Source organism: Anguilla rostrata, chromosome 11, assembly GCF_018555375.3.
Source record: "Anguilla rostrata isolate EN2019 chromosome 11, ASM1855537v3, whole genome shotgun sequence".
Lineage (NCBI taxonomy): Eukaryota > Metazoa > Chordata > Actinopteri > Anguilliformes > Anguillidae > Anguilla > Anguilla rostrata.
Window position 1 is genome coordinate 13,000,577 of NC_057943.1, and position 13,328 is coordinate 13,013,904.

General features: G+C 46.9%; 1 protein-coding gene across 3 annotated transcripts in view; it reads left to right on the forward strand.

Annotated features, from left to right (window-relative positions):
• LOC135233965 (transcription factor EB-like) overlaps positions 1-13,328 on the forward strand; it is a 30,403-nt gene that overhangs the window by 13,991 nt on the left and 3,084 nt on the right. For 2 of the 3 annotated variants that reach the window (XM_064297986.1, XM_064297987.1), the window contains exons 2-8: positions 1,528-1,801; positions 6,126-6,416; positions 7,684-7,776; positions 10,690-10,807; positions 11,052-11,108; positions 12,780-12,855; positions 12,982-13,129. In XM_064297986.1, coding sequence (XP_064154056.1) covers positions 1,598-1,801; positions 6,126-6,416; positions 7,684-7,776; positions 10,690-10,807; positions 11,052-11,108; positions 12,780-12,855; positions 12,982-13,129 — 987 coding nt within the window. In that variant the 5' untranslated portion in view covers positions 1,528-1,597. The remainder of the gene's footprint in view (positions 1-1,527; positions 1,802-6,125; positions 6,417-7,683; positions 7,777-10,689; positions 10,808-11,051; positions 11,109-12,779; positions 12,856-12,981; positions 13,130-13,328) is intronic. The other variant, XM_064297988.1, reaches the window with a different exon arrangement.

Consider the following 13,328-nt stretch of genomic DNA (forward strand, 5'->3'; position numbering starts at 1 on the left):
TAGCCGACATAAATATTGTGCTATGTCAGCCCCATCTCAATACACTAATACAGAGTTATCTGAAGCCAGGCATTTTCTCATAAACATGTTTGTCTTTGCTGAGATGAGACAGGTTTGGCCCTCTGAGCTCGAATGCCTGCTGCAGGGCGTTTTTCTCTCTGGCGCTTCCCACTGCTGACCACTAGGGGCAGCATGCATTGACAGAAACCTCTGAAACTCTGGACAGACTGTGATCCCTGCCATGTCTCTGAAAAAAAAATAGGCTATATAATTTAAAAACACACACTGAGTCTGCGGTAACCACAGAATACACTGACATACGTTTCCTTTCTACCATTTAACAGACCTACAGAACAAACACAAGTACAAATACACACATACATACACATGCCTGCATATGCGCATACACACATGTGTATGTACTTAGGCACATAAATGCATTCATTCTGTACATACATACACATACATGATGTGTACATACATATGTACATATACACATACACAGATACACATGCATGTGTACACATACGTAAATACATGTTTATGTACTCTGGCAGATGCATGCATTCATACTGTATGCATACACATGTATGTATACATACATAAACACACATGCATATGCTCATGGAAATAAGTGCACATGTATTTGTTTCTGTTCTCTGCAGTCAGAAACAGACTGGTCTGCTTGCGGTTTCTGTTTTTGCAGTGTGTGTTTGTCACGGTCAGTCCTGAGGGTGTTTGTCTGTGCTGCGTCTTACCTCCCAAAAAAGGGGAACCCCCTTCTGTGGGACTGTCCAGGGGGGAGGGATCACACGGGGAGGGGAGTAAGTTTGGTGGAAAAGGTCGCCCACGAGATGAAGCAGCACTCCACACATGACCCTCCAGTCAGTTCCTCAGTTTGACCGCGTAGCGTGAAGGATGTACCCTTAAAAAATACCCATATGCTCACATACATGAAAGGAACAACTGATGCAAAGCATTGTGGTTTAGCACACACCCTGTGATGTTGACAAATATTTTTAAAAGACACAGACACACACACACACACACACGCACAGGCCTCGATTCAACAGCATTGGCCGTAATTTAAAAATAAATGGTAAATGGACTGCATTTATATAGCGCTTTTATCCAAAGCGCTTTACAATTGATGCCTCTCATTCGCCAGAGCAGTTAGGAGTTAGGTGTCTTGCTCAAGGACACTTCGACATGCCCAGGGCGGGGTTTGAACCCTCCGACTGCCAGACAATCGGTCTTACCTCCTGAGCTATGTCACCCCCTAATAAAAATAAATGCGAGTGTCTGTTTTTTTTTTTTTTTCTACGCTGACACAGTTTTAGTTAACGTTGGTGATACGAATGTCTGCTGTATTTAATTGTCAGTATAGGCCAAAGGCAAAGCTGAGTGATTTTAGGCCGTATGGGAGTTAGTGTAGGTATATGGTGCTGCATCTGAGAGACAAACCCCATAATGTATCAGGACCACTGTGACATTCAACATGCTGAATGCTGTCCTCTCTCTCCTCAGTGAACTCCGCAGTCTGCTCAGGACCCGCCCCCGTGCCCCTCCCGGCCCCGCCCCGCCCCGCCCCCTCGCCATGGCCTCCCGGATTGGCCTGCGCCTGCAGCTCATGCGGGACCAGCAGCAGCAGGAGGAGCAGCGCGAGCGCCAGCAGCAGCAGCAGCAGCAGGCCGCCGCCCGCCAGTACGCCCAGCACCGCATGCCCGCCCCGCCCACGCCCGCCATCAACGCCCCCGCCCACTACCAGGCCCCCATGCAGGTCCCCGTGGAGGTGCTCAGGGTGAGTCAAGGGCGGGGCGCGGAGGAGTGGTTTGAGGGAGGAGTGGGTGTGGCTATGTTTAAAGAGGAGCCTTTGAAACCAGCAGGAAGAGATTCTGTAGACTAACCAGATGGTCATCTTTGTATGGTCAGTGTTGTGTCCAGGAAAACTTGCACACCAAGCGTGGCAGGATTGTTTATCTCATTACTACTCTGGATGTTCTCTGCTTGGGTACATCTCTTCATGGGCATTTCTTACATGTTGCACAGCACCAGAAACTCCTGGTGCCAGCTGTCCTCCTCCAGTTCAGAGTAGGGAAGGACTTAAGGAGCTGACCATCTTGGTTACCATAGAGAATCGTGTTTGGAGCGGTTAGTGGGGAGGTACAATTCTCTGAAGTCTGACTTAGAGTGCAGCTCACACTTAATCTAATTATCATTGCGTAGGGGTTGGAGAGGGTTTTAGATGGGTTTTAACTGAGTGACTGGCTATCCTCATGACAACCTCAATCGCTGAAAACTCCCCAGCCTGGTTCAGGATTCGTCCCCTCTGTAGGCTTATGTCAGGCCACTGTGGTCTGCGGACCAGTGAAGAAGGGGTGGGGTTAGCTAACCCCCAGTGAAGCTGATTGGCTGAATATTACTCTGGTGTGGGCAGTGCCCTTGCACAGTTTGCACACAGGACAGCAGTCCTCTAGCACTGCAAGGAGGGTTTGGGCCTGCAGGGGCGCTGTTCTCCTGGGGTTCCTGTGGTCTGGTTCGAGCATCGCATGGCAGTCAATCACAGACAGAGGCAGATGGTAGACATAAAAATGCAGTGGAGCAGCTCACAGGCGCCTCTGTCACAATGTGTGCTAAACAGAAACAGAGATAGCATCCATAGATCGTTAACAGTACTTATTTCCTCATGCAGGGAGATTTAGGTCGAGCTTTTTAAAAAGAATTGTGGCATGTCCAATTGCGTCCCTGATTTACAATATCCAGTGAACGCTTTAAAGCTGAATTCACTCAGCTGTCCCCACTGCCGATTCAGGAGAGTGAAGACATCCACAGTCCTCCTCCAAAACATGCGGTGTGGCCAGCCTGCTCCTGCTCACACAGTAGCCACCAGCCAAGCTCTCACAGGGTGGAGTCGGAGGAGGACACTTCATGTGAGGCTTTGCCAAGGAGTGATCCCGGGCACCTGATCGGCCAGTGGGGGTCACCAGAGAGCGATGAACCACAGACACCCTAATCGACTGAACCCTTCCATCCGTGGGCGGTGCAATTGCCGATTGCACAGCACCAGCAGCCACACTGGCTGAAATTGGATTGGCTGCTCTGGGCCCTTGAGTTAGTCGCTTTCAATGAACTCACTGAAACACTGCACAGCTGTGCCTGAATGATTAGTTTCAGAGTAGTGTGCCAAAAGACTGCCTTGTTTGAATATGTAGATATGTAGACCATATTTATCTTTGCGTAGTTCCCTTTCAGTTTATGTAGAAAGGACATGAGACAGGAAGTGAAATGAATAATTATGAATAGTTACCCTTGCTGTAATGTTTAGCCTTTTGCTGACATTTTAGCAACCTATCGGTAGTGTGTTTTCCCCCTTTTGGGTATTAGTGTTCTGTGTAAAAGGGTAGGGCTCGCAACTTTTTTTCATCCTCTTGGAACACAGTGAGCACTGCGTGTTCGTATATGGCCTTTCTGGTGGCCATTACTAATATAAATCTTCTTAAAATGTATGAATTAATTATGCATTAATAAAATGTTTCATGATGGATGCTTATCAACAGTTAAAATTGCCCAAATAAACACAGTGCATTATATAACCGCACATACACACGTATATAGAGTTGTACTGTGTGTTCTTGTTTGACCTCCTGTTCAGACTTTGGGCTCAGTGAAAAGAATGAGCCTGACTTCATGTCAGTCATCCCAGTCGCCCCTCTCATATACCCAGAAATGTGGCACACAACACATCCTCTGACATCCTGAGAATTTTACTTTCCATGAAATAGCCCAGGTTTGACACACCCATAATTAGGCCTAGTTGGAGAGAACACTATAGTTTATTACGACTATATATATATATATATATATATATATATGTGGTAGTTTTCATATTTAAATCGGTCAGGAACTGAAAGGTAATCTAAAATGAGAGCATGGCGATATATTTTATGATTCACACTATGACCCTTGAGAAGTTGCGCTGATTAGTTTGCTCGAAAGAAGCGTCTGAAATAGACGTCTATGAACAAGTTTGGAAAGAAAGTCTTTGAACAGCTTCCAGTGTGGTGGTTGAAGCTCAAAAGCTCACTCAAAAAACGGAAGTAGTAGGGGGTTTTTTGTATTTACGTCATCTTTTGACAGAGGAGCTGTGGTGATCGGCGGTCAGAGCAGCAAACAAAGTTGTTGAGTCACACCTTGCCCCTGTTGCTGTGACTGGTGCACTTTTGGATTGACTTTATACTCTAGTGGTGTTCCCACGGAGGTCTTGTCCTTAGTGTGGCCTGTTGACAGTCATAGTGTCAATCAGGGAGGAAGGGTTCCAGTCAATAGGACCCGCCCCACTGCACAACAGTATTGTTTTTTTTCTTTTTTTTAGATGCACCTTTATACTTTGCTTACAGAACAGGTAAGACGTAAAGCAAGGAGTGTTTGCAAGTCTCCCTGCTCTCGCAGGCGCTGAGGCGTAAGGAGACACCGCTGATTTCTTTTTGGGGCCCTGTATGTTGATGAAAAGAACAGACGGCACCGACTCAAATCGCTTCAGGTAACCGGACGCCGCCTCGGAGGGCAGCGCTCTCCCCCTTTTTAACGAGGGCGATTGGTCATGTTACCGTGACGATGCCTCAAACTGCGTCTCATGGCGGGAGTCCCATGCACCCTCTCGCCCCGCCCAGAACATGCAGTCGTGTAACACAGCTCCTGAGCGATTTCGGTGCGGCCCGGCCTGGTTAAGGCCACCGCTCCTGGCTGGCCAGCTGCGTATCGACGCATGACTGTTTCAGTGCATTCTCCTGACCTCTCACGCTCCCATGGGAATCCAGGAAGGAGTCTCAAGGTCAAGAGTTTGGTTGGTTTTCATAGTGTTGCAGATTAGGACAGGGGAATTCACAGGTGTATAAAGGGATTTGAAACTGACATGTTGGGTTTTTTTGGGTTTATTTTTTTGGCTACCTGCTATAAAAGTGTGAGTGGGTTTTCCCCCTAGTTTGCATCCATGCATTACACCAGTGCCTTAACAGGATTTCCAGCCAGCCTTGTGGGTGGCTTCTTTGCAGTCTCAGACACATTTTGCTCGCACTGTTGCAGGTGTACATGCATGCATATACACGCGTACGCATGTGCACATGCATGCATACAAAGGTACAGCATGTACACATTTCTGTGAAAGGGAGAAAATTAGTTACCAACTATTGTAGCACTGTGTTACTTTGGTTTTCAGGGACTGTAGTTTTTTTCCATAGCACTGTGGCAGGAAAAAACTCTACAGTATTGTTATCCCAGCTATCCCATTGCACTCTCTAGCAAGGTTCTTAATCCAAATGACTTCAGTATATATCCAGCTCTGTACATGGATACTGTGTTAAAAAAAAAAAAAGAAAAGCTGTGTCAGTTGCTCTGGAAAAGAACACCTTCTTAATGCCTGTAATGTCATGTAAAACTGTTCATTATGAAATCAGATTGTGTGCATCATACGAGTATCACCATTTAAAAATTCATTTAATTTTTACAGCACAGTGTTTGAAATCATGCTTAAGTGTCTTTAACATTACCAGAACGTTTGATTGTGATTGCAAGAGACACTTCCTTCTTGAGTGACTGGTTAATCTTAAGTGATGGTGGATTGTTTCTTATTGTTTGCCAAAGTAACATGGACCTTACTGCTGTTAATCATTGCAGTGATGCGATGTGAGTGGTGCTATTGTATGTCTATGCGATGTGATTAGCATGTTGATGGGCGTTCTGAGGTAAACTGGAGTGGAAACACTGAGCTCATTTTGATATGAGCTGATAAGAACATTTGATACTAAATGGCGTAAAACAGACTTATCTTCAGGAAGAAATCCTCGACTGCCTGGAGAGGGAAAATCCTAAATTCAACGTCCTCGGTGTCAAGCTTTTAGTAACCTATTTCTATATTAGCCAACACTGATGAGCTGATTTGAGCTGACCTTTTTTGTTTTCAGACAAATGATGTTTTCGAGCGAACGCGACGGTTCTTGTTAACGAGTAACCAAACACCCGGTAAAAAATTGAAACGGCCTCGCCGAATAGCTGACTCGCTAATGCTATTCTGCGTGCGTGGGCTCCTCCACAGACGGTGAAACTGACGGCCTGTTTCCTCTCCGCAGGTGCAGACCCACCTGGAGAATCCCACGGACTACCACATCCGCCAGTCGCAGCGGCAGCAGCTGAAGCAGTTCCTCTCCACCACCTACGCCACCAAGCAGGCCGTGCACGCCGTGACGGGGACTCAGCCGTCCCCCCCCCCGCCCCCGCTCGTCCAGCCCGCCTCCGCCCCCGGCCCCGCCCTCATGCCCTCCCCGTGCATGCGCACCGAGCAGCTCATCACCTCAGCGGGCAACAGCGCCCCCAACAGCCCCATGGCCATGCTGAACATCTGCTCCAGCCAGGAGAAGGAGGTAGGGACCAGCGGTACTGGCCAGCGTCTGGGTCACCTCGGGCCTTTATCACCAGGAAGGAAGCGCTAGTGTCCGTCTCTCCTCTCCCTTCCTTATCTGAGTAGATACTGGCAAGCAGTAGCACACCTCTTAGCATTTCCTTTTCTTCCCCGATAGCGTCCCCTTTGAAAGTCACTGATGGAGGTATTCCCGAGGGCAAACGCACACACAGTGCTGTAAGGAAGTGGAGGGCCCTTCTCTGACAAAAGAAGAGCACCTCAGCATGTCCCTTCCTGTTCTGGAGGCCAGGAGGGTCTTATTGCTCAGCACTTTCACCGGAGCCATTGTTAGGACAGGAAGTGACCTCATCTGACACACACATTTACACGCATGTGTATATGTGGCTCTGATTGAAATAGGGGAAAGTAAATCTAGTTATTTTATTGCCTCCCTCTGTTTTAAGTTACAGTAGGGATTGAAACTGAAGTTTCACAGTTCTTTAGCAAATTTAGAGCTGCTAAGCACAAGGTTGGATGCATCCATCTGACCAAGACTGGGATTAATTGATTAATGACTCCCTAGTTAATTAAAAATAATTTAATATTCAATCATTTCATATCTGCAGTGAGCAGCCTGAGATGGCCTTGAAAGACGGTGGAGACCGTCCAGAGTGTTAACTCCACTGCCATCGCAGTTTAACTGCGCAATTACTGCACGTGGGGTGTAATTATGGTTTTAGGAGTTACTGTGCACCCAGTCATCTTTTAAGAGCCCTTTTTAAATGCTGCAGACTTTGATCCTCTGAATTGCTACACCCGCGGCCAGGAGCCCCCCCCCCCCCCCCCCCCCCCCATCCCCACACACCGCTCTCTCTCTCTCTCTCTCTCTCTCTCTCTCTCTCTCTCTCTCTCGCTGTGGCTCTTTCTCTCTCTACCGCTCCCTCTCCAGTCTGAAGTTAGCGTGGCGGTCTGTGGACACGGCAGGCTGCGCTGCTGAGAGTCTGACCTTCGCAGGGTAGCCATAGCAGAGATCAGAATGAATGAGTGTGAACATTGCACATAGAGTCAGAGGGCTGTATCCAGGCCCAATCGTAGCGGAGTGTGTTTTTGCTCGCTGTGAAGTAAGGGTTGTTTCAGCAAGCACCATGTCAGGTTTTTGATGACTATGATGTGATTACACATTGATCTTTGCTCTTATGAACACCCATCCTGTTACATACTGTGAGATCTGCCTTCTTGCTGCAGAGTTCTGAACAATACTCATTTTCTTCATTTTTTTTTGGTGACAGATGGATGATGTCATCGATGACATCATCAGCCTGCAGTCCAGTTATGATGACATCTCTGCGTATATTGACCCCGTGGTTCATATGCCAAACACAGTAAGTGCCATTCCCCGCTGCACCCCTCTTAGAGCCCGCTGTCCGGCATGGATTGTGCCAGATTTAGGGGGGCAATGAATGAATGAATGAATGAATGAATGAGGCAGACTGGCAAAGGTATCTGTCTCATTATGCGAAAATTCCTGCTGTTTTGTAAGTGTACGTGTTGTGTTGAGTTTAAAATGTCCAAGTTAGTCCTTTGGCACATGCTTTTAGCCAAAGTGACTTGTGAAAGTGAATTTAACATGGTAACCATAGAGATAGGCAAAGTCTCAGGCGTGTAAGTGTCACCATTTTAAGGTGCATGTCTCAAGACCCACAAAACAAAGAGATCAGTTTCAGAAACTGCATTTTTTGATGTCTGTTGTTCTTCTCTGAGGTCTCTGATCACTGAATAATTATTTGTGGCTGTACTGTAAGTGCTACAGACTTTTCCCCTGCACTTGGCATTTTGCACTTCTGCAAAAGTAGCTGTAAACATATTGAACTCATGACACTGAGATCAGAAGTAGGTGTGGGAATTTGATGATCTCTGCTGATCTGTGCTCAGTTGAAACAGACACACAGCTTGATTTTCTCTAGACACTCTGTGTTTAGTATCTGAGCGTTTTCAAAACAGCGTAACATCACCAGAAAGCACTGTTCCTCCCGGGGATGTTTACGCCAAGAAATCAGCGTGCGAGAGCTGAGAGGGCCGAACTTCAGCTTTTCTGCCGCCGGGTTATTGCACGGGACTTCTCAAAATTAACAATTAAACTGCAGCCAGTTAGAGTTAAACTTGTTTACTAGACATTTTTGAAGGGGGTGGGGTGTATGCGAGGGGGTGGGGTGTGTGTGTGGGGGGGGGAGGAGGAAAACAGGCTGAAAGTCCAGTGGGAGGAAAGTTCAGTGGATGGGGAGACCTAGGAGAGGCCTGGGTTTTAGGAGCAGCGGAGGGGGGGGGGGGAGTCAGTCTCTCTGGTGGGATATGATGACGCTGGAGGTGTGCAGCGATAGCCACAAGCGATCAGACTGCCCGCACAGGATGAAAGACGCAGGGAAAAAGTACGCCATCGTGGAGCTGGTCAACGGGGAGCCGTTTCAGCTGGTAAGAAGTCTGAAACATACTTATATTTGCTGGAGATGAAAACAAAGATGAAAATGGAGATGAAAAAAAAAAAAAAACGTAAGACCTGCTTTTGTACTTTGAGCAGAAGGATCGATCCTGAGACTTGGATCACTAAGAGACCATCTTTGAGTACAGTTTAGGGCGTGTGATGTTTGGTTCGGCATGTTGTGGCTTATCAGCAGCACAGAAAGGCTATTTTGTGGAGGCGTTTAGCTGCTCTGAGCTGTCCTGACCTGGCTCCTCAGTGTGTGCTCTGATCATTTCTTTAGCCCCTTGGTTGTGTTTAATTACACAACAGTGAGTAACTCATAGATCAAAGGCTTTGATTGATTCCTGCCATCGATCAGCCCTGTGGGCATTGTCCTGTGTCCAGTTTATATATCTCCCCTCTGTCCCCTTGGCTGCCTCGCTGCTCGTGAAGATAACAGTATGAATGGAACAGACATCATTAGGAAGGGGCCTCTAGCAGAGAGCAGTTTAATCCTTCCTGCCCTCCTTTAAATGCACTCAGAGGTAGGAATTAACATTGATGAACTCAAAGCAAAGCAAAAAGCAAAAAATACCAGACGTTTACCCATAACCCTCTTCACTTCATGCAGAAGATGTGATGTTATTTTGAATTGATGACATCCCGCTCTCATTTTTGTTATCACACTGTTTGCTCTTGGCAGTTATTGTCACTTAAAATTGAGTAAAGCTCTGTAAGGATTTAATTCAATCCAGACGTCTTCGATTGTGCATTGAAGGATTCGAGTAGATGACAACCCAGGAATCTGAGCAATGCGTCTCGTGAGAAAGTCTAGGTCTTCATTTAATAAAGCTCAGCACTGAGTCACTCAGTACAGTAGCTCACCTCGCTGTCCTGCAGAGCTCCCATAGTTTTGCTTTGTCAGGATGGCACAGTCTGCTCGTAAAAAACCCTGAACTCGCTGACGACTCCTTTAATGCGCACATATCAGCAGATTTTTCAGGTCTTATTGACATCACAAACAAGCGTCTCATTTAACCCCGGTCCTTTGATGTTGCATTAACAGAATGGAACATTCTGGCTCGTCTTTCAGAAATTCTGCCCTGGAGCAGGAGAGAAATGTACTTTGGGAGTTTTATTTCCCAAAAAAAACAAAATGTAATTTATCCACAGGCGGTGAGGTTTTTGAACTTTGCCTAACGACATGAAACACTCCACCTGGCATGCAAGCAGTACATTCTTATGACTGGAGAAATGAATTCACTTTTTATTTTTTTCTTGTGTGATTTTAGCTTTAAATAGTGAGTAAACGTTTTATACGATGCATTTTTTTTCAGTGCTGCGGTAGCATTTAGTTTAAAGTCATTAAGAAATAGTTTGACTCATTTTCCTCCCCCTGGGTCTCGCCGGTGGCTGCTCAGTAGTCAGAGCGATAAAGTATTTGTGGTGAGATAGGCGAGCTTATCTTTTCAGGCTCATTAGAAGCTCGAAAGGTCTTTGCACGGTGACATTGACACAGTGAAATACGCCAGGATACGGCAGGGATAAGACCAGAGATAAGAGATCCTCCGATAGTCAATGATTTCTTCTGTACAAGTCCACCCAAACGCAGTCGGAAGGCTATAAGCACTTCTGCTTATCTGTGGGTTATCTGAAGGCTATCGGCACCTTACAGCTCTCCACTAAAGATACGCACCCACTGCGCGTTGAGCCGCTGCTGTTTACCAGTTTTACGCAGAATACCGGAATCAGAGGCGTCATATTCCAGTTTGGATGTAGGGAAATAACTCGTGAATCTGTATATATTCCGGGGGATTTTTTTTGTCTTTCCTCGCAGTTGCCCCTGTCCAGCAGTCACATGGATGTGTACACGGGACCCGGGATGTCTGGCCCAGCCATCGCCATGACCAGCAACTCCTGCCCCGCCAACCTGGCCGTCAAGAAGGAGCTATCGGGTAAGAGCCCGTCACTACCCATCACTACCAGAGATGGTACACTACTGTAATACATACATGCACACGCGTATATAAGTGCACACGCACACACACACACACACACACCCCCTCACCCTCACACACACGCACACACATCAGAGCCTGACATTGAGAAAAGCAGATCATTTATTACCGTACTGAAGTAGGAGGTGTGAAGTGAAGTCGCTCAGACCATGGTTGCCGACTCCATTTTGTTTTTGCCAAGATGCAGAAGCACGTGCCATGGCTAAGGAACGACAGAAGAAGGATAACCACAACCTGAGTGAGTGTGTTTGCCGTCTCTCACAATAAGCACAACCAATTGCGTTTACGGTCTCCCACCTGAGCAGAAACCCCCAGTCTGCGTGAGCGCGGTCATTTTAAAACCACAACCGGGGAGATTATGTTTACGGTCTTTCCACACCCCGTTTACAGAGTATTTGTCTGGCAGGGGTACTGCCATTTACCCACATGCCACCGTGGTGAAGTAGCCGAGTGTACTACACTCTTCTGGGTCACAGATCTGGAAGGTTCTGTTGTGTTGGCACAGGGATGGCATCCTGTGCTGATTGGCAGAGGGAGACGGGGTTTATGTGTTTGTCCCATGCTCCCAGCTGGCACGGGCAATAAAATAGCAATGTGGCACTGGTGCCGTCACTTTCCTCATAATAACCAGAGAGGAGCTCTCCACCAATCAAGTAACGAACTAACAGAAGAAAGTCAGTGATAATTGGTAGATACCTTCTGGCTAGAATGCACCCGAACCTTCGAGAACTTCCACTTATCAAATTACAGTGACAGATATGGGGAACTTCACACACCTTTTCCCCAAAATCTACATTAACTACTAATTGAAAAGAGACCAAATCCCAGACACATTGACAATATGTTCTGTGTACCCTCTCTCCCCTGCCCCTAGTTGAGTATTAGTGCTGATATGAGCAATGTGGAAGGGGATTCTGCATGTCCATCCATACAACGCTTAAACCAGGAAGTGTTTGGGCCTTGATGGGGTTTCTGGACTGCTGAGACTGATAGCTAGTTTTCTGATAGGGTTTTGGTTTTGGCTATACTGAAACTGATGGCTGATTTCAGAGGGATTTGGCTATACTGAAACTGATGGCTGATTTCAGAGGGATTTGGCTTTACTGAAACTGATGGCTAGTTTTCAGGGGGTTTGGGCTATACTGAAACTGATGGCTGATTTCAGGGGGTTTGGCCATGCGGAGACTGGTGGCTGGTTTCAGGGGGTTTTGGCCGTGCGGAGACTGGTGGCTGGTTTCAGAGGGTTTGCCCGTGCAGAGACTGGTGGCTGGTTTCAGGGGGTTTTACCCGTGCAGAGACTGGTGGCTGGTTTCAGGGGGTTTTGTCCGTGCAGAGACTGGTGGCTGGTTTCAGGGGGTTTGGCCGTGCAGAGACTGGTGGCTGGTTTCAGGGGGTTTTGTCCGTGCAGAGACTGGTGGCTGGTTCAGAGGGTTTTACCCGTGCAGAGACTGGTGGCTGGTTTCTGGAAAGACGTTATGCTCACGAGGGGTCCCATGGTTTGTGGTGGCCCCATGTGCTGTTTTGTGGTTTAGGAACAGGCACTTCCGCTCTCTCTGCTGACTAATCACTCCTTCTTTCCATGACAGTAACATTACATTAAGCTTTAAATCTGAATCACTTCTAGCTAACAATGTCCAGCTACATATTGTGTTAAATAACATTGACATTTATGAAGTTTGTTGGGCTCCATTTTTTTATTTGGTGATGGTGTTTTATTTTATGTGTCACTTACTGCTGCTCATAAATTATCAATAATAATACACTTCATCTCCAACGTGTGTTCCTGAGGTATTTTATGTTTTGGGAACTAGTATAGCTTGTTGCTACTGCTAATTGCCTTGGCTGAGTAATTATCTTTTGATTATTTATTAACAGTATTCTGTCATTTGCTTTATATCCTTTTTTTCAGTTGAGAGAAGAAGGAGGTTCAACATCAACGACCGCATTAAGGAGCTCGGAACCATGATCCCAAAAACAAATGACCTGTAAGTCTGAGTGTGCGTGGGCCTCTTTGAAGGTCCTAATCTTGGTCAGAACGACCGCGGCTGAGGTGAAGTGTGAAATTGTGACAGGACGTCAACCATTCCGCCTCCCTGGCTCTGTGTCCACAGGGACTCGCGCTGGAACAAAGGCACCATCCTGAAGGCCTCCGTCGACTACATCAAGCGCATGCAGAGGGACATGCAGAGGACTAAGGAGGTGGAGAACAACTTCAAGAGGATGGAGATGACCAACAAGCAGCTGTGGCTGAGGATCCAGGTACCGGCCCTGTCTTACCACATCCACACTGGCAGGGGGCGCCTGCTCCATGAACCTGTTGTTCAGGTTCCAAAACACATGCGTTTATTCTACACTGAACCTTCTGAGGTGCAGGTATGTGTGACTGACATGACAGGTACTGTTCCAAAACTAGAGTATCGAATGTGAATATGAGTGAGTGAGTGAGTGTTTTCCACAG